The 18,883-nt window shown below is 40.8% G+C and overlaps 1 protein-coding gene across 1 annotated transcript; it reads left to right on the forward strand.

Annotated features, from left to right (window-relative positions):
- The first annotated feature begins 3,383 nt into the window (after positions 1-3,383).
- tmem74b (transmembrane protein 74B) lies at positions 3,384-18,007 on the forward strand. Its single transcript, XM_056396530.1, has 4 exons — positions 3,384-3,484; positions 5,014-5,074; positions 5,543-5,811; positions 7,699-18,007. Exons 3-4 carry the CDS (start codon positions 5,599-5,601, stop codon positions 8,338-8,340), a joined length of 855 nt encoding a protein of 284 aa, XP_056252505.1. The 5' UTR covers positions 3,384-3,484; positions 5,014-5,074; positions 5,543-5,598; the 3' UTR covers positions 8,341-18,007.
- The last annotated feature ends 876 nt before the right edge of the window (positions 18,008-18,883 follow it).

Consider the following 18,883-nt stretch of genomic DNA (forward strand, 5'->3'; position numbering starts at 1 on the left):
TTTATGTTTTTTTTATTCTTTTTTTATTCTGTGTCGTCACAATTCATCATGTTTGAACCAGAGAAGAAGATTTGGACGTTATGCTGAGCCTTTAAATATCCAGAGCAGAAATCTGAAGGATGTGGGAGACAAAATACATTTATTTTTGCATTTTTCCTCTGACATTTTAGATGCAGTCACCTCTTCATGACTCAGTTTCTCTAAATGAAACAACTGAAATTCTGTATTTCCATTATTTTCCATCATTGTTTTAATGATAACAAAAGAAAACAACGACCAAACATTCTTCAGTCCAGGGAAGAAGACTGAGGCTTCAGGCCCTTTTTCTCCTGCAGCAGACTCTCAGTAACACTGAAGGAATAATGAAACTATAATGCTTCATATCTGGTGAATATAATATCCTCTCTCTCTGTTGAAGTGAACACAATGGCCTGATCTAAAATTAGCCCGGTGTAGTATTTAGGTCTCCTGTGCGAGGAGCTGCCTCTCCGCGCTGCGGCTCGCCTCACTTCCTCTGACCTCACGTCTCCACAAGGTGAGCGCTGATAATCTGCCGCCGTGACATGAGATTATTCAGCATTTCACGGGCCGCTGCCTTTCACATGGATGGCTTCTCGCCGACGGCGGGTGTTTCCTGCTCTGATAAAGAGACGGAGCGAGTTCAAAACCTGTTCATCCGATTTACAGAAAAGCTGCCTCTGGATGAAACATCAGTCTGATGGTTTTATCTTTATGTTTAAGTTCTTTTAGGCTTTTCTTTACACCCAAACTTTAATTTTTACCAGAGGCCTGATGCATTTAAACCCCCTGTCCAACACTCAAATCTGTTGTCCCAGCGTTGGTGTAATCCTGAATATTACATGTTTCACACACACGAGCTGCTGCAGACTGAAACATCTCATGACTAGTAAATGATCTCCATGAAATTTGATTCAGAAACTGAAGATAAGTTCTGACGGCTTTGATGAACCTGTGACTTTTCCTCTAGCGCCACCTGCAGAGTAATATTTCCACTTAATCAGCAAAACCTCTCAGTAGAACAGGGGCCCAGTCACGACATGTACAAAATACAATTCAGCCACAAGATGCCTGAATCTTAAAACCCCTAAGAGGAATGAACTAAACAGCCCGAAAACATCTGTCCATCTGGAGTAACCAGCCTTTCAGGGTTTAGACAAGTTTAAACATTTCAGTAGCAGCTGCTGCTTCAAGTTCTTTTTAAAAACAGACTTTACGTTAAAGTCTATGTTTTTTTCCCCTTATAAGAAGCTTATTTTAGTGGTGCACGTCTGTGAGGGAAGGTGAACTGGAATAACGTCACAGAATCAGTCATTTAGCTTAAATACAACATTATACATGATGTGAGTTTTGTGAATGGTATTACATTCAGTGAGCTTCGAGAAACGAACTAAAATACTCACCACACACGAAGCTAAAGATGAGTTAACATGGCTTCTCTATTCTCTTTGTGCACTTCAATGTTGTCCTACATTACCCAGAATGCCTGTTGACAACCCTAAACAAATAGGCTGCTGTTATTCTATATTTTTCTCATTATAAACAAATATAACATCACCAAAACTAGTAATGTGTTACTTGTCCTCTAAATTCTTCCACTGGTTTTTAAAAATCATTAATGTGTAGTGTCATTATATCCTAACACATCTGGTCACTGTAGTTTTAAAGAAACAACACTCACACAGGAGAAAATAGTGTATTTGGTTGGGGACTATTTTCAGCGGCGGATGAATCCACAGCGTGAGTGTTGACAGCAGCGGGACGGCAGGTGTGTTCATGCTGATAGTTTGTGTAAACAGAGACGTTCTGTGGCTCAGAGGAGTCACACCATCAGGGTTTAGAGACACAGTTTGTTACTCAGATCAATTTGTTGTTGGTTTTGATCTTTTCACGGTGTTTGTTGACAAAAAGTAAAATATAAAGTATTTCCAGATGTGTTGCCGTCATCTGAATGACAACATATTTATCACGTCGCTGCAGTGCATTCTGGTCTTTTGAGGCTGCTGGTTGAACTAATCTGTCCTGCTGTGATGGATTTCTCTCTGTTGAACATTGTTTTAATAAAACAGTTTGTTGTATCTGTAACAGAAGAAACCTGCTGCTCGTGCTGCTGCAAACACGAAACTCATCATCTGAGGATTAACAGGCCGAGTGTCACACACACACACACACACACACACACACACACATTTATTCATGTGAAAGGATAAAAATGAAGGTCTTCTTTCTTTTCTTTTCTTTTCTTTAAATGTTTGCAGTAGACATGTGTTGCCATGGTAACGTGTGGTTCCTCAGTGGTAAATCCTAATCTGTGCACACCTAGACGAAGCAGGTTTTTCCACCGCTGAGGAGGTTCAAAGACATAAAACGACCACAGTCAATTTTCTACTTGGAATTCAAATGATAACTCGCCGCTGGTGTTTATTCAGTCGTGCTTTTCTGACTCTTGTTTCTCACTCTTTATTTTACATTTTAGGACAGTTGTTATTTCCACCATCTTGATCAGGTGGAGGAGGATAAACACAATAGATTCATGCTAATTTAACCTTTTATTTTATGTATTGTATGGCAGTGTATTGTTTTTTTTACACTTAAGGTATTTGAATAATTCTACATTTAGTATGGAGAAAAAAAAGCATCATGTGATATAAACGCTCATGTTCCCCAGAGGATGAGACTCTGGTGATTTTGGCTTTTCCTCCAGCGGTTTACATTTTTGGCGTTTGGCAAATCTATGAAGTCACCAAACTGAATGTGGTAAAGACTGAACTTCAGTCACCATATCATTTTTATTTCAGTCTGTGGCATTATTCCACATTCATGTGATTTCATTTTAGCCGTAATTAAGCCGAGGAGGAAATTTTCTAATTTCTAATAATTTATAGATAAATAGATGATTTTCTTGTAACTAATATTCTTTTGCAGTTAAAGATGAGATAAGAAAAGATAAGATATTCCTTTATTAGTCCCACTGTGGGGACATTTGCAGTATTACAGCATATCATATTTACAAAATCTTTTCTCACGTGACCCTAATCCTCTTCTGTACATTCACACATCCCACAATCCTAAATTAAAAATAAAATTTTAAAGACTTTTTTGCCATAATAAAATTTAAAAAATGTATCTGAAAGCCATTTTGTAATTATTATTATGATAAATAGATAGATAAATACTTATATTTGTACTTTCCATAACAATGCCACTGTGTCAGACACTAATTGATCACATTGTCATTGATCAGTGGTTTGCAGACTTGTATCTTCAGCAGCTCCACCAACAGCTGAGGAAACCACGGGTTGGTTTTGCGCATGGTCAGTCCCCCCCCCCCCCCCTCTCTCTCTCCCTCTCTCTCTCCCTCTCTCTCTCTCCCTCCCTCTGCATCCTCTCACATCCTCCAGCAGCATCCACCTCTCCGGATGTCCACAGCCGCCTGATTCCCGCCCGGCCGCGGCAGCAGCACCAGGTAAGACCCCGCTGTCATTCCGATCACTTTCACCCATCGACTCTTTGCGTCCTCTCATCGATATCGCTGCAGATGATCGATGTTTGTTCGGGTTCAGCGCGGGGTGGTGCTGCCTCCCACCGTCTGCCTGGATACCGAATCCATCCCCGGTGTGTGTGTGTGTGTGTGTGTGTGTGTGTGTGTGTGTGTGTGTGTGTGTGTGTGTGTGTGTGTGTGTGTGTGTGTGTGTCCCATGGAGAAATCGGGGCTTAATGTCGCCGGGTTTTATAATTTCACCGTGAACACGATCATCCGCTGACTCCGACTCTCCCTCCGCTCTCAGCCCGTGTTATCCGCCGTCAGGTCGGGATAATGAATGAGTCTGTGGCGCTTATCTGTCCCGGCTCATCCTGATATTATCTCTCCTACACACACACACACATAAACAGCTTCACACACACACACACACACACATACACACACACACACACATAAACAGCTTCACACACACACACACACACACACACACACACACACACACACACACATAAACAGCTTCACACACACACACACACACACACACACACAGCTGGAGTGTAGTGGTCCAGGTTTTGGCAGTTTGGCGCATCACAAGGTCACAGTGGCGCGGTGCACATCAGAGGGGGGCAGTGACACCTTGCCCGTGGGCACTGGGCTCCCTGCGGCGAGGCGCCCGGGGCTTGATGTGATGATAAACGGTAACTGTGTCAGTGGGCTACTTTAACCGGGAGCTCCCCGGAGATTCACCGGCTGCAGAAACTGTCAAACGTGAAGATTTTCTGGAGCAGAAATGCAAAATTTAAAGAAAAAACTGACATTTGTATGGATGAAACTGCCTCAGGAAACAGGATGGATAAAGGGAATGATAAAGGAAACGGGATAGAGGAAAAGACTGGATACAGGAAAGGCTTACTGTGTCAGGATGATGGATTACAGTCTACACTACGCTTTTAATATTCACACTGGTTTCTGTGTTTGAACACAGGCAGGAGCCTGAGCTGTGGATCACACCCAGGACTCAGAGGGGTTAACCCCCCGTCAGGGTGTGGGTTTATCCTCTGTAAGGGTAATATGTTGAAAAATAACAACCCTAACCCTTTCAGATCCTCCTGTAAGGTGTGTGTGTGTGTGTGTGTGTGTGTGTGTTTGTATGTGTGTGTGTGTGTGGGGCCACTACACATGGCAGTTTCATTATTTCCTTAGGCACACAGAAACCACCCAGGACTCTGGAGCTGAAATGATTAGTCAATTAATCAATTAGTCTGTTGACAGAGGGTTCATTAGCAATTTGATTACTGATCAATTATTTAAGTAATTTTTGAAAAGCTTAAGTTCCAGCTTCTCAAATGTTATTAGACTGATCTTTAGGTTTGAACTGTGCAAAGCATTTTTTACTATTTCCTTAAATGTTAAAAACTATAAATGAACTGTCAGACCAATAAATAGATGTTGTACCACAGGGTTGATGATCAAGTTTTTAATAGAGTTTAACTCTCCATTGGCCTCAACAGAAAGAAGTGGCAGCGATAATGGTGATCAGAGGAGGAAAAAATGGAAATAATATCTATCAAGGTGAGACACCTGTGTGTGTGTGTGTGTGTAATTGTGTAATTGTGTAATTGTGTAATTTAATAAAAAATGCAAATTTTATTGGTTGATTATATTATATTATATTATATTATATTATATTATATCGACACCCTCTTAAAATAATGGCCTAAGTCATTTTTTCAGGTTTTTCAGGAAACACAAAAAACTCAACAAAAGAGTCACACTTTTGACACAGGCCATTATACAACCGGGGGTAGAATTGCATGTTCCCCTCAACTGAGGATTCAGGCGATTTTACCAGAGGTGGCCAGCATCATGAGGGGGTGATTTAGGCAAAAAAAACATTTTTGTCAAAACATGACTTAGGCCATTATTTTAGGAAGGTGACGATATTATATTATATTATATTATATTTTATTTTATTATATGATGTTTTGTGTTTATAAATCTTTACCTTGTCCCTTCACCCATCTCTTCCTCTCTCTGTAGTGAGGATGATGCAGAGCGGGATGATGGTGAAGACATGAGCACATCCAGCAGAATTGATGGAGTCCTCTTTCAACGCCGTAGAGCTCCGGGAGCTGCGGGGCGGAGGAGGCCGGCGAGCTGTGTCCCCGCCCACGGTGGGCCCCGCCGCCCGGGGCTTCGAGAACGCCTCGTACCAGCAGGACGAGGAGCAAAACCAGCAGCAGCAGCAGCAGCATCAGGGGCCGGCTGCGTCAGTGAGCTGTCCGGCCTCCTCTTCAAGCAACAACAAGGTTAGTTTCGTTTGGGTTTGTTCCTATTTTCGTTTTTATCGCCGCCATTTTTTTTTCAGTGAGGTCGCGCGCTCTGTCTGTTAATCCTGTGTTCTCATTTACCTGTTACGCAGCAGTTGTTCACATCTTCTTAAGTATTTAAATTTACATAAATTTAACAAATGTTCTGACACAGAGGAGCTGGGATTTAAAACCATTATTTTATGCCTTTGTCAGCATTAAAAGTTGTTTTAGCGTTAGCTAGCTAGCTAGTTAGCAAGATACATCAACCGCCTTCCGTGTTAGTGCGCTGTTTCAAACTGCCGGTAACCATAGCAACAGCAGTCCTTCTCCATTAGCTACTAGCTAGCTACAGGTTGAAGTGATGACAAAAGAATAATTATGCTTCAATTTGATAAGATGCAGCTTAATCTGTGTTTCTCCTGTGATCAAATGTCTGTGGTCGCTGTGGGGAGTGTTGCCAGGGTTGACGATTAGCCCAAGCAGAGCCCATAGTACGTATTGAGTCCACATATTTTTAGCCAAGATCTATTTACATTTTGGAAAATTAATAATGCCGAATTTGATATTAACAGGTCCTGCTTGCTATATACCATTAAACGTACTGGCAACTATTAATGAATGACTTTGATACTGAAGAAAACTTAAAATCGTGATGACTACCAGGCAAGTTCTGGGGCTACAGTATAAGGAGCATCTTTGTTTCTATGATGATAAGTAAGTCACAGTGACTCTCAAACTATGTGTATCATTTCTGTGTGTTCAAATTTGAATGTGTTTAACACCTGCATTCACCTGACACAGTATCTTTTCATATCTCAGGGGTGTAAATAACTGAAATGACCAAAGCCCCCAAGCAGTTGCCCACTTTGGGTAGTTATTCAGAGATGTCCTAATATAGAAAACAAGAAACTTCTTAGACAGTAAAGCCACAACATGATGTGCCTCATATACTGTTCTCATATATCAGAGTGCTTTATGATGAATTATCAGATGTAGTATTATTATTTTGAGCTAATCAGATTTATATATAAATAAAATAATTGTCGCAGGACATGTAGAGTTAAAAAGCGATTTGTTTCAGGAGGTACCTGAACCTTTGGTTTAGCTCTATATGAACTAAAATATCCAAAAGCATTTCTAGCAAGAGGTATATGATAATTTGTTTTTTCTCACCTGCTACTTTTTTTGCACACTAAGAAAACTTGGCTGCAAATACAAAGCCGCGCTCATCATGACTTTGCACCGTCAGCAGTTCAGTCTCCTAAATATCAGCTCACCCTGAATCCCAGATAAAACAAAGCATGATGGACAGGATAAACAGGGCGGCAAGAGCATTAACAGCAAACATATTATGCTTTGTAAGAAATTAAACACCTTTGGCCCTTGGCTGAATATATGGATAATAATAATAGTAATATTTAAATTCTGTTATGATTTATTCTGGTATGACTTTACGGTTATGTGGCACTTTACACTGAAGTTGTCTTTCTCATAAATCATCCAAATAAACACTGTTGGTCTGATGCCACTTCACTGAGATATTTACTTACTTACATTATTTAAAATGTGACTCAGCGTTGAAACTAAAACATTTCAGCTTTTACATCTATTCTTCATGTTTTTGAGCTTCTTTTTCTTTAACTGTTTCTTTAATTGTGTTTCTTCTTGATCTTATGCAACTCTCATTTATCCTTTTCCCCCCCTTTCTTTCTTTCTTTCTTTCTTTCTTTCTTTCTTTCTTTCTTTCTTTCTTTCTTTCTGTCTTTCTTTCTTTATTTCTGTCTCTCTTTCTTTCTTTCTTTCTTTCTTTCTTTCTTTCTTTCTTTCTTTCTTTCTGTCTCTCTTTCTTTCTTTCTTTCTTTCTTTCTTTCCGGGGAGCAGCAGCAGCAGCATCAGGAGCTCTCCCCTCGGGCGTATGATGAGGAGGAAGGAGGTGGAGGGCCGGAGGACGGACATGACTTCACTGAGGTGAACCCAGCTGACGACCACTCTGCGGACTATGGCTTCATCTTCGCCCTGGTGTTCCTAGTGAGCGGGATCGTCCTGGTTGTCATCGCCTACACCATCCCGCGGGAGGCCAAAGTTGACCCGGACTCGGTGTCGGCCCGCCAGATGGAGAAGCTGGAGATGTACTACGCCCAGCTGGGCTCCCACCTGGATAAGTGCATCATCGCAGGCCTGGGCCTGCTGACTCTGGGGGGGATGTTCCTGTCTGTGCTGCTAATGGTGTCCATCTGCCGCGGCGAGATGTACCGACGCAGGGCGGCGTTTGTTCGACCCAAAAGGACTTACGGCTCCATCAACCTGAGGATGAAGCAGCTGGCGACTGGAGAGGCGGGAGGAGGCGAGGGAGAGGGCGAGGGCGGGGACGGAGGCGAGGAGTTTTTGGTGGAACATCCAGAGACTCGGAATAACACACAGCCAGGACCGGGCCTGGACTCCAAATCAGAACCGGGACCGAGCAGGCATCCTCCCAGTGCTGCTTCTTCTTCTTCTTCTTCAGCTGCTGCACATGGAGTCAACTAGCTGTCTTGCCTTCCTCTGAGTGAGCCCTCAGTTGCAAAATGGGGACGCAGAATGGTGCAGGTCCCTCATTTGTGCCGACAGGAGAAGCACATCTCGAGCACAAGGCCTTAGGATGGAGCGACCCAGCTTTAACCCAGCATTTTGGGATGAATCCAGATTATGGGATATTTATTCTAACCAATCATAAGGGATGTATGACTTAAAGAGAGAGGGCTCGCTCCAGTAGAAGATGAGAGGTAAGCCTGGTTGTGTATCAAAGATTAGAGCTCTAATATAAATCCTAGTATGTTAATCAGAGACTGAGTTTTACAGTGAAAAGCACATTGTGTCTGACAGAGCTGGAGGTTGGTCTCCACCACAGAAAGTAAGATTTATACTTAACTGAGAAAGTCTGGTGTTGATTCTCAATTAACATTTAAATCCTAATCACAAGATTAACCTTAACACAGACATTAAATATCCGCTGATGGAAAGTGTGATGCTAGCTGTCACAAATAAACTGAGGCAACATTTTTGAAAATAATATTTCCAGTCTGGTGTCACATTTACACTCAGCGATAAACAGACAATAACAGTATAGAAGATAAAGCATAAAATAATCTAATAACAAACCCATCAGTGTCAGAAACCTGCAGGAAACACAATAAAAAATCAATTTAAACCTGCAGTAAGCAATATTTTTCTTTTATTTCTCATCAGCCTAAAAAAAACACACAATCAGTCTCGAATCATGATTTCACTGAACAAAAACAAAGATAAGTGACACATTATTAGGAACAAATGGAGAGTTAATTCATGTTTCTGTCTGTTGCTTTTTTTCACTGTTGGTCCAGAAAGTGTCGACCACAGCGAGCAACACTCCTCCAATGAATCTCTAGATTCGTTCCCACTCACTGAAAACTGGACTTTGTGCCTCCTGGTGGTTGAAAATAGCTTCATGCATCTTTAAAATTTGGTATTTTAAGGTGTTTTGCCGCTTTAATTCACCAACTGGGACAAACTTTTATTTAAGGAAATGCAGTGAGATGCAGAAGGAGGTGGGAAGCGAGGTGTTAGACTGAGAGGTGCAGAAGTGAAATGAGTGACTGTTGAGAGCGTGACACACGTTACCCAGAATGCACTTGCAGCTTTGGCATCAGCAATTCAAGAGCTCTTCTGCACACTCACTTGCTTTGATGTTGATGTTGTTAGTCTGTCATCATTTCCTTCATCTTCTGGATTTTGTGTTTTTTTTTCACTTGTTGGTGTGAAGATTTTGTGGCCAGGTGCAAATCGATTCTGTTTTTATCACAGTGGAAACAAGATGAAGGAAAAGATGGACAGGAAAGTCTTCACCAAGCTAAATCAGTTTCTGAGAGATTTACTCGGGATCACATGTTTGAAGTCGATTCTCAGACACCTGGAGGAGATGTGTCATTTTGCAAGTGATGAAACTAGATGAGAAAATCTGTGAAGTGAAGGCGTGAACGTCGGCCCCTCACCTCTCTCTCCCTCCTTTAACATTTCCACTGCTGGTGGCTGAAGGCAGTGAATTACATTTTTTAACACATGAAATGTTGCTTTCAGCAAATCCAAAATTGCAATGAAATAACAACCACGAAAAACCTCCAAAATATCACGTCACATATCCAGTGTCTCATGCTGCATCGCCCAAAAACTGTTGCCTCTTGTTTACTAATCAGCAGTTTCTGCTAGCATCACCTTCCACTGTGTCGCAGTGGATGTTTGTTTCATGATGCAAGTAAATATCCACTGACAGCAGCTCCTTCTCCCAAACATTAAAAAACATACGAATGGTCATATTTGATCTGACATTAAAAGCTCCTATAAGTCACTGCTGTTATAAGAAAACTTTAATTTCAGCTACAGTGACTTTCTGGTTTCATTAATTGAAAGTTGAAAGGAATCCGAAACTGGACACGTCATAAAATCCACAAAAAAGTTGGTAATAGATTAAAGAATAGAAACTAATTCATTTAAAAAACAAACATCAAGGTGTCTTCTGAGTCTTTTTTCTATCTGACTGCAGCTCTTAATCTGGAGAAGAAGCTGCTTCTGACTGGAATGAACCTATGACACAGCGCCTACTTATTTGTATTATATGTAAACAGATGTTATTTATGTCACGTAAGGATACAATATGCCTTAATGAGTAAACACAGACACTGTAAATTGTGCATACGCAAATATTATTATGCTAATGTCTGTATTGTGAGCAAATTAGCCAAGGGTAATGTAGCTACACACACACACACACACACACACACACACACACACACACTGACATGCTAATCTAATTAAAGTATGTACCACGTTTTTATTTCACAGTACAAATATACTGTAAATACAACATGTAGACGTGTCGGATGTAGAGGACCAGCTAAAGCTAACGCTCACAAACCAAATACTCAACGCAGGTATGCAACGTTTGGAAAACCTTGTCACAGACAGACCAGTCTCTTTCTGTCAGCAGCTAATTAACCTTCAGCAGCAACTTAACGACTAATTAATGAAAGCAAAAAGAAACACACACAACTCTGTCAGGAGAAACTGAGCAGATGAACAATAGTTAACATTCACATGAATTTAATAACAAACGATGAGTAGATGTTTCAGCTGCAACTAACGACTATTTCCATCATTGATTAATAGTTTATTTGGTTCATAAAATAAAAAAAATGAATAATTGAATATAAAAAAGTTTTTAAAAAAATCCCAGAGCCCAACTTGACTTATTTAAACAGCTTGTTTTGTCCGACCAATAGTTCAAAACCCAAAGATATTAATTAGTTAATTAGTTAATAATACATGTATAAATACAATATATACAGAGAAAACCAGCACATATCCACTTTTTAATAACTGGAACCAGTGAATTATTTCAGATTTGTTTTTGGTTTTGCTCAAAAATTCTAGTAATTATGAAAATAGTTTCTGTAAATCAAATAATTGATTAATTGAAATTACTATCGGTTAATTGGTTAATGTCAGAAAATAGTGATACCACCACTTACAAAATTTTCAAATTACTACCCAGAAGCCCACAAAGAAATTATTTGTCAAATCATCAACTAATTGTAGCAGCTGCAGCAGATTTACAGTAGATGAAATTCTACCTGTGAATTATATGTGAATTTAATATTAAGAAGGAACGATTTGCCAATTACTCAGATACTTTGATCCCTGTCTGTCTCTGCTGATGCGTCCTGGAGTAAGAAAACACTTGTCTCTGTATCAGGGTACCAGTACCTGTGTTGTCATGGTTACAATAATAAAGACGCGTACGACTGTACCGACGGCGACGCACCCACCTTCATCGCCATGGTTACTTATAATAACAGTGATGGCCTGGTTAGGTTCAGGAAAAGATGGTGATTTGGGTTTAAATAAGTAGTTGTTGTCATGGTTACAATAATCGAACGGACGTGGACTTTGTCTCTCTTTATACCACGTCACCGACACTTTTCCCTTTGCTCCTTCCATCATTACTTAGACCACTTGTCGCCTAGCAACAAAACATAACTATGGGTCATAATCACAGACGACCTGTGGGCCTTATAGTCTCTTAAAAACCTGTGAGTGTGACATCTGTGCTTTCATCCGGTTGATGGTTGATTTTTAGTTTGAGCCCAAAGTTCAACAGTAAAACAAAATGGCGTACGACATGTTGTCATTTCTTTTTAACCCTCTGAGGTCTGAGCACATTTTCTTGATTTCTTAAATTCACCTTTAAAGGTGTCATGGTTTGCCATGGCAGACACTTTTTGTTAGTTTGTTTAGATTTTGTCACTTCCTGTTTTATTTTGTAGTTGGTTTCCTTGTGTGTCTCAATGTTTTTACTTCCTGTCTTGATCCTGTTTCTCTGTGTGGTGATTGTCTGCCCCGCCCTAATATGTTTCACCTGTGTTCAATCACCTTTGCCTCCCTCGTGTCTATATAGTCTTTGTGCTTCCCTTTGTCTGTTCATGTTCTGGTTTGTCCTCAGTCTGTTCATGTTCTGTCATGTTGTGGTAAGGCTGGACCCAAATGCAGCCACACAGGGGAATGAGGTGCAGAAAATGTTTAATAACAGAAGAACCGACTGGTGAACCACAGAAAAGGAAACTGAAGCACGAGGGTTACACAAAGAACTTAAACAGCAGGCCAAAACACCAGGAACCACAGGGGGGACAACAGGAGACATGAACCTGCAACACCACACAGAAAAACAGGACCGAGACAGGAAGTAAAAACATTAAGACACACAAAGAAACCAACTACAAAATAAAACAGGAAGGTGACAAAATCCAAACAAAATAACAAAAAGTGTCTGCCATGGCAAACCATGACAGAAGGATAATAAATGTCTAAAATGAAAAGTGTTTTTATATTTTAATTTTAGAGGGTTTGAGTCATATAGACATTTAATTTTAACGACATTTAAACCATATTTCTACGCTGCAGGATATTAACAGAAACATCCATCGACCTCAGAGGGTTAAATCAAGTTTTAAGACGACTTCTATCTAAGGTGATGTAGTTACAACGAGCACGACAGCAGCTTCGCTTCATTTTCAAATCAAATTACTAAGTCGAACTGTTCCTGTGATTTCATTATGACTGTGTTTGGAGGAAGAGTTTAACAGAGGCAGGGGAGCGAAGTGAAGCGAGTGAGGGGAAGGGATGAAGACGTGGAGAGGCAGTAGGATGCAGCAGAGTTTCTGGATGACGTGAGCTGATTCTTGAAGAGAGAGATTTTCATCTCGAGGGGGAAGACGAGGAGTGACTCTGCACGAAGCTAAACACAGTCAGGTTTCCCCGCTCGCCTCCAGGCGGCCGCCAACGACAGCACAGGAATAAACTGACACGACTGAGTTAACGAAGGCCGAGAGAGACGGACAGTGTGGGTCTGCTGTAACCTGCAGGTCCTCATTAGTGGGGGAAACAGCACAGCAGCAGACACACAACATGATAGAGGGAGCGCTTGTTGTCGCTGGTTCGCCTCACAGGTCGGACGCACAGGAAGAAAACGTGTTTGAAAGGGTTTCCAGAGTCGGTTTAGTTTCATGGATCGATAGATTCAGGTCAGGAGGAAACACAAAGTCTGTGGAGAAACTGGATTCTGCCAATTTTAAACATCAGAGTCTGGCTCTTGTGCTGGAGAGCAGCATTTAGCCTTTGTTGGCTCCTGTGTGAAGTGAGCTCACCACGCCTCTGTAGCTCGCTCCTCGTCTCTGCTCCAAGCTCCAGGCTGCATTAGCTTTGTTCATGTCACATCGTTAAACTGTAATTATGAGCAGCCGAGCGGGAAAAGCTATGACTCAGAGATATTGGGAATTTAACGTAGTTGAAAAGAAACACTGACATGCCGACAAACTGTTTGAGGACTGTCACCTTTTTCTACCTACTTCAGTTTGTTTATATGTGGTTTCACTTCTACGCCATAATCAGCAGGTATAATCGGGTATTTTAAATGCGGGTAAACTCCTTTTACACTGCCAGCCGAGTTGCCTGAGAGGACACACGACTACAGGGAACAATGTCATCACATGCAGCTACACGCTTCAACCAATCATTGTGTGTTTTTGAAACTTATGTCAAGGCTGCAGCTTCACTCTTTCATCCCGGAGCAGTGCAGCTGCGGTGTTTCTGATCTATGAGCACCGTGCTGGGCAGGTGACAGGTGTGTTTACAGTGTTTGTGCTCTGAAAGACTGAAAGGGGCGAAAATTAGTGTGTTCCCCGAGTGTTACAGCGGGGTTAGGGTTAGTGTTTAGGTCACTGCTGATCGGAGCCGGAGCCAATGAATACCCACGTGAATTAAAGGGATGGTTCACGCAGAACACATAAAAAGATTTTTTTTTTATAGATTTTCTTTTTAATTTTTGTTATTTTTTATATTTTTATAACTACTTCTTAGATAAAAAAGTGCATCCAATAAACACTTCTGACAGCTGGGTCTGTGGGTAATTCATAGTAACTCTAAGACATGATCCTGTTGAATCATTTTCCATTCACTTTCATTGTATTGTGAAAAGGCAGACATCTTGGAAACCTGGGCAAATAAGGCAAGACTATATCCATAATAATAATAATCTTATAAAATAACAAATTTTATCAATAAGAATGAAAGAACCAGGATTTTGCTCTTTTGAATGACACCATTTCCACCTGCTATTGAAGGTGTGTGTTGTCTGTCACTGATCCCAGCACGTCGTCCATATTAATTCCCTTCATCAGACTGAAGGTGAACTGTGAACTGCTGGTGAATAGAGAGAGGTGGGTGAGAGGGAGAACAGAGAGTAACACAGAGCATCCATGGATGGATGTTGAAGAGCAGAGGAAGACGGAGGACGGACACGTGAGTCTGGTGCATCTGAAAAGACTGAAGCCGTTTTCCTCTCTTCCTCTGTGACGCGTTTGAATGTCAAGACCGAACACGAGCGGCTCAGCCAAAGACACACAGAGAAAATCAATCTTTATTCTGTCGGCAGCGCGATGACTCCGTTACCATAGAAATAGTCTATTTATATCAAGGATGGTTGGAGGAGCGGTTCTCGGGTGTCATGGAAAGTCCTTGTGAGGACATGACAGAGGAGACACAGTCCGTCTGTGAGGGAATAAAAGAATTTTAGTACAACTCGTCTGTAGGTGGAAGTTTAATTCAACAAGACGGAGTAGAGACAGACATGGAGGATAAAACACAAATAACTTCACTATGCTAATGCATAAAAACTTAACACATAAATTACATTTTAGATGTGTCTGAAAACCTCTTGTGGCCACTCAAACAGCGAGTGTCCTCTCCAAGAACTAAACCCCCCCCCCCATACTGAGGGGCCAGAGGTCAGAGGTCAGCTGCAGCACAGTGTTCCCACAGCTGCTTGCGATTCAGTACTTTACTCAAGGACACTTCAGCAGAGAGCAGGGTTTTGACCCTGAGCTTAAACTCATTAATCACTACACATCCTGCCGCAGCAGAAACAACCAGCGAAGGTCGTTAGAGCCGAGGAGAACGAGCTCCTGCTGAAAACCTCTAACATCAAATAAAATAAACCACAACACACAGAAAATAGAGAAGAACATCAGTTTGTGCTTAACATCATCAACGTAATCAAACCGACCACTGAACACAGCCAGACCGACGTCCTCCCTCCTCACAGGCGGACGCTTCCCTTTATGTACAGATATAATATGCACAAATGTAACACACAGCAGTAGCATTTTACTCAGAGACTCAATGAATGTACAAAATAAACACAGTAATGCAGGAGGTGGCGCCAACGCAGCAGTGTCACGCAATATCACGATAAATGTGTCGCTCGCACGGTTCACATGGTGTAAACAGTCACATGATTTCAGTGGAAACACACATGTACAAACATTCCTGTTCTTTTATTTCTTATTCTGTCCTGAACGTACAGAGGTTTATCTAAGATGTATATTTAATAAAGCGATATTTCACACGGGGAATATTATAAATTAACTTATTGCCCTTTGAATTTATTTAAAGAGTATTTATTATCATCATTACCACCTGCTCATGAGTCGTAGTGACTAAACAAACCTACAGTCACCTTTTAAGAAAAGTGAATATGGAGAAAAGCCTTCAAAATAAAAGCAACAAGAGAGTAACAGATGGCCTGGGTTATCCTCCGTTAGCAGCCGACTCTTCATGAATTTAAATGAATAAAAACTATTCTGTCCAGGTGAAATATCGCTTTAAAAACCAGAAGGAAATGATGAATATTAAAGTTTATGAAATGTATGAAACAAATGTATCCTGTGGCCTGAGAAAGACGTCGTGTCTCTGTTTGTGAATCTTTTGAAATCGATATATGACAATGAAAGTAACGTTTAGCACAGAACAAATAGCATAATGAAAACTAAAGGGATATGTCACTTTTATTTGAAAGGTCATTAGTTTTTCTTTAAGCTGGTGGAAATGTTTATGGATGATAGAGTTAATATAAGGAAATCAGTGTGTCTGTAGATATTTGACCTAAATGATATTACTGTAAAACCAGGGTTTGAGACTGTTAAAAAGCAGACGGAGGTTTAATATGATTAGAGCTCTTTTGCTTTTTTTTTTTGCATTTTTCTCGACACATTCTGTGAAAAACAGGTGATGACTTTTTCTGATCTTTTTAAAGTCGTCCACTTCTTCAAGAATCTTTGTGGTGAAAAGTTGAAAACAATTTTAAATATAAAACAATATTTTCTGTTTTCAGATCAACTAATCAAAGGAAAACTTTCACACAGTTGATCTGGTTCAGGCGTATTCACATTACAGTGGAAAAACATCGGTCTTGTACAGTATTTACCGCCCCAGGACTCCTGGTGGCGCTGTATTAAACGGCACTGCAGTTCCTCTAACGACCACTAGAGTCTGGCTCCAACAGTGAGTCAGTCTCCATAGACTCCCATGTTAAAATGTCCAAATTTACAGCAGAAATAAACAAGTTTACAGCCTGGTACAAACCCTTTAAATTTTATTAAGGCTTAAAGTTATGGAGAATTGAGGGTGTGGCCTATTTGGGTGACATGGGTGAGTGTATGTTTGCCCCTCCTCTTTGACCATATTTGGAATAGCTGAGAGTTAAGGGGCGGAGTCAGACACTGTCAAGATGGCGACTGTGGAGCAGCTCACTCTGAGCTTCAAAACCGCACCAGGTTGTAACGTCCTCAGTGGACACCTGCATGAATATGATTGGATGTTGGCCACACAGATTGTGAATGAGCCAATCATTGTGAAGCGTATCAGCCACAGTGCTCTGCCTGAACTCACTGAGAGACACCGGTGACTGCAGGTCAAAGTTCAACAAATGTGAACTCTGGGTGAAGAGCTGAAACAAAATGGAGGAGATGCTGTTTTTTTCTGTGACAATGTGAATACGACTTCAGGCAGCACTTTTACTCCCCGACAGAAACGTGGGAGTTTGAAGCTTCTGTCTGATGAAACAGGAATGTTCTTTTGTCTAAAGCCATGTTTCAAAGACGACTTTATATGATTTGTACTTTTGGATCAAATATTTGTCAGCTTTACAAAATCAGCAACTGTGAAGAAGAGTGAAGAACAACTCCTGTTTTCATTTTTATTTTATTTCAGTCGATGAATCGTCTGTAACATGTTTTATCTTGTTCTGTTTTTGATTGAAAGAACAATCAAATTCTAATTGAAATGTCCTCAACTGCACAGAAACCTGGTTTGCCAGATGGTGTGAAGAGCACAGTCACTTGTGTAGAGTGTTTAACTGTAGTTTGTCGTTAAAATGATGTCATCATGATGTCATCATGTCATAATTGGATCCATGTTTCTTTGTGACAATTATTTGTTACCATTTTGCGAATCTATACAATCACACTCCAGATAAACATTCCTCAAATAAGGATTGAATGTATGGAATATGGAAAATTTTAAATGTTCAATAAGTGATCGAACAAATATAAATATATCTGTGTCATCATTTAGAGAAATCTCTTACCTTTGGTCCCGACTCACAGTGAAAGAAAACGCTGCTTTGTGCTTCAGGAGGCCGGTGAAGCTGCATGTTGTAAGTGTGTGACGCTGTAAAGGTCTGATGCCTTGTTCCTGTGCGTACTGAGAGCTGTAAACTGTATGTTAACGACGATGCTGATTTTTAAGTATGATTTTCTTAACGTGACCAATAAAAAAAGTTCTGTTTTGCTGTTGTTTTTAATGCCGTGTTTTCTCTCTTTAACTTCACATGAACCAAATTTTCAATTTAAACTGACATCATCAACTTCTAGATCTGTCCGTCCACCTTAGTAAGACATTAAAACATCATAGTATAGTGAGGCATAAAAACATCATAGTATAGTGAGGCATAAAAACGAGCAGCAAAATCAGGCACAAATTCCTTCTGTATCTAGTGTTGTATTGTTGTCATGACCCCGCCCATTTAGGAGACAGGAAGTGGATAGCATTTCATACCACTGGCGCTGCTTATAATGCGTCATCTTTTGTTATAGAGTCTCTTAAAGTCCAGCGGAGGCAGAAAGGAACCTAAGACGCTGAGCTGTGAGGAGAGTTTGTCCTAGTGGCCACTGTTGGTATTGCAGGTACAAAAGGAAAACATGAGCAGTGTCCGTTGGTTTCATGATCTAAAGAGTTTAGCTAGTGTTCTACCTCTGCCGCCTCCCTCCCTCCTCCTCTTAACTAACGGGCTGAGGAGCATCAGCTACCTGTGGTGCCTGCTACTATATTTACCTCTCAGCAGTCCCTGGGACAAATAAAGAGAATTGGAGATGGCTGTTTGTCACCTGCCTGCAGGGAAACAACAGCTTGTTGAGCTGAAAGTAATGAGAAGAGCTATAAATAAATAAGGAAGGAGGAAGACAAAGAAAAATAAATGATGGTTGAGGACTGAGATTAAGGATTGTTTGATAAAAGAGGAAAGTAACATTGATATTAACTGATCGAGTGTGTGAGGAACAAACGAGGAAACAAAAGAAAAATGAAAAGAATTGAGGTCAAGGTCAGAGAGAAAGAAAGACAGAGATGAAACGATCAGAGGAGGAAGGAGAGAAAAAACAATGACCTG

This window comes from Seriola aureovittata, chromosome 2, assembly GCF_021018895.1.
Source record: "Seriola aureovittata isolate HTS-2021-v1 ecotype China chromosome 2, ASM2101889v1, whole genome shotgun sequence".
Lineage (NCBI taxonomy): Eukaryota > Metazoa > Chordata > Actinopteri > Carangiformes > Carangidae > Seriola > Seriola aureovittata.

Excerpts from the sequence above, each read along its gene's own strand:
- tmem74b (XM_056396530.1), top strand. The coding sequence starts at position 5,599 with ATGGAGTCCTCTTTCAACGCCGTAGAGCTCCGGGAGCTGCGGGGCGGA. Across the intron at positions 5,812-7,698 it reads CCTCTTCAAGCAACAACAAG|CAGCAGCATCAGGAGCTCTC; the intron begins GTTAGTTTCGTT and ends GGGGAGCAGCAG.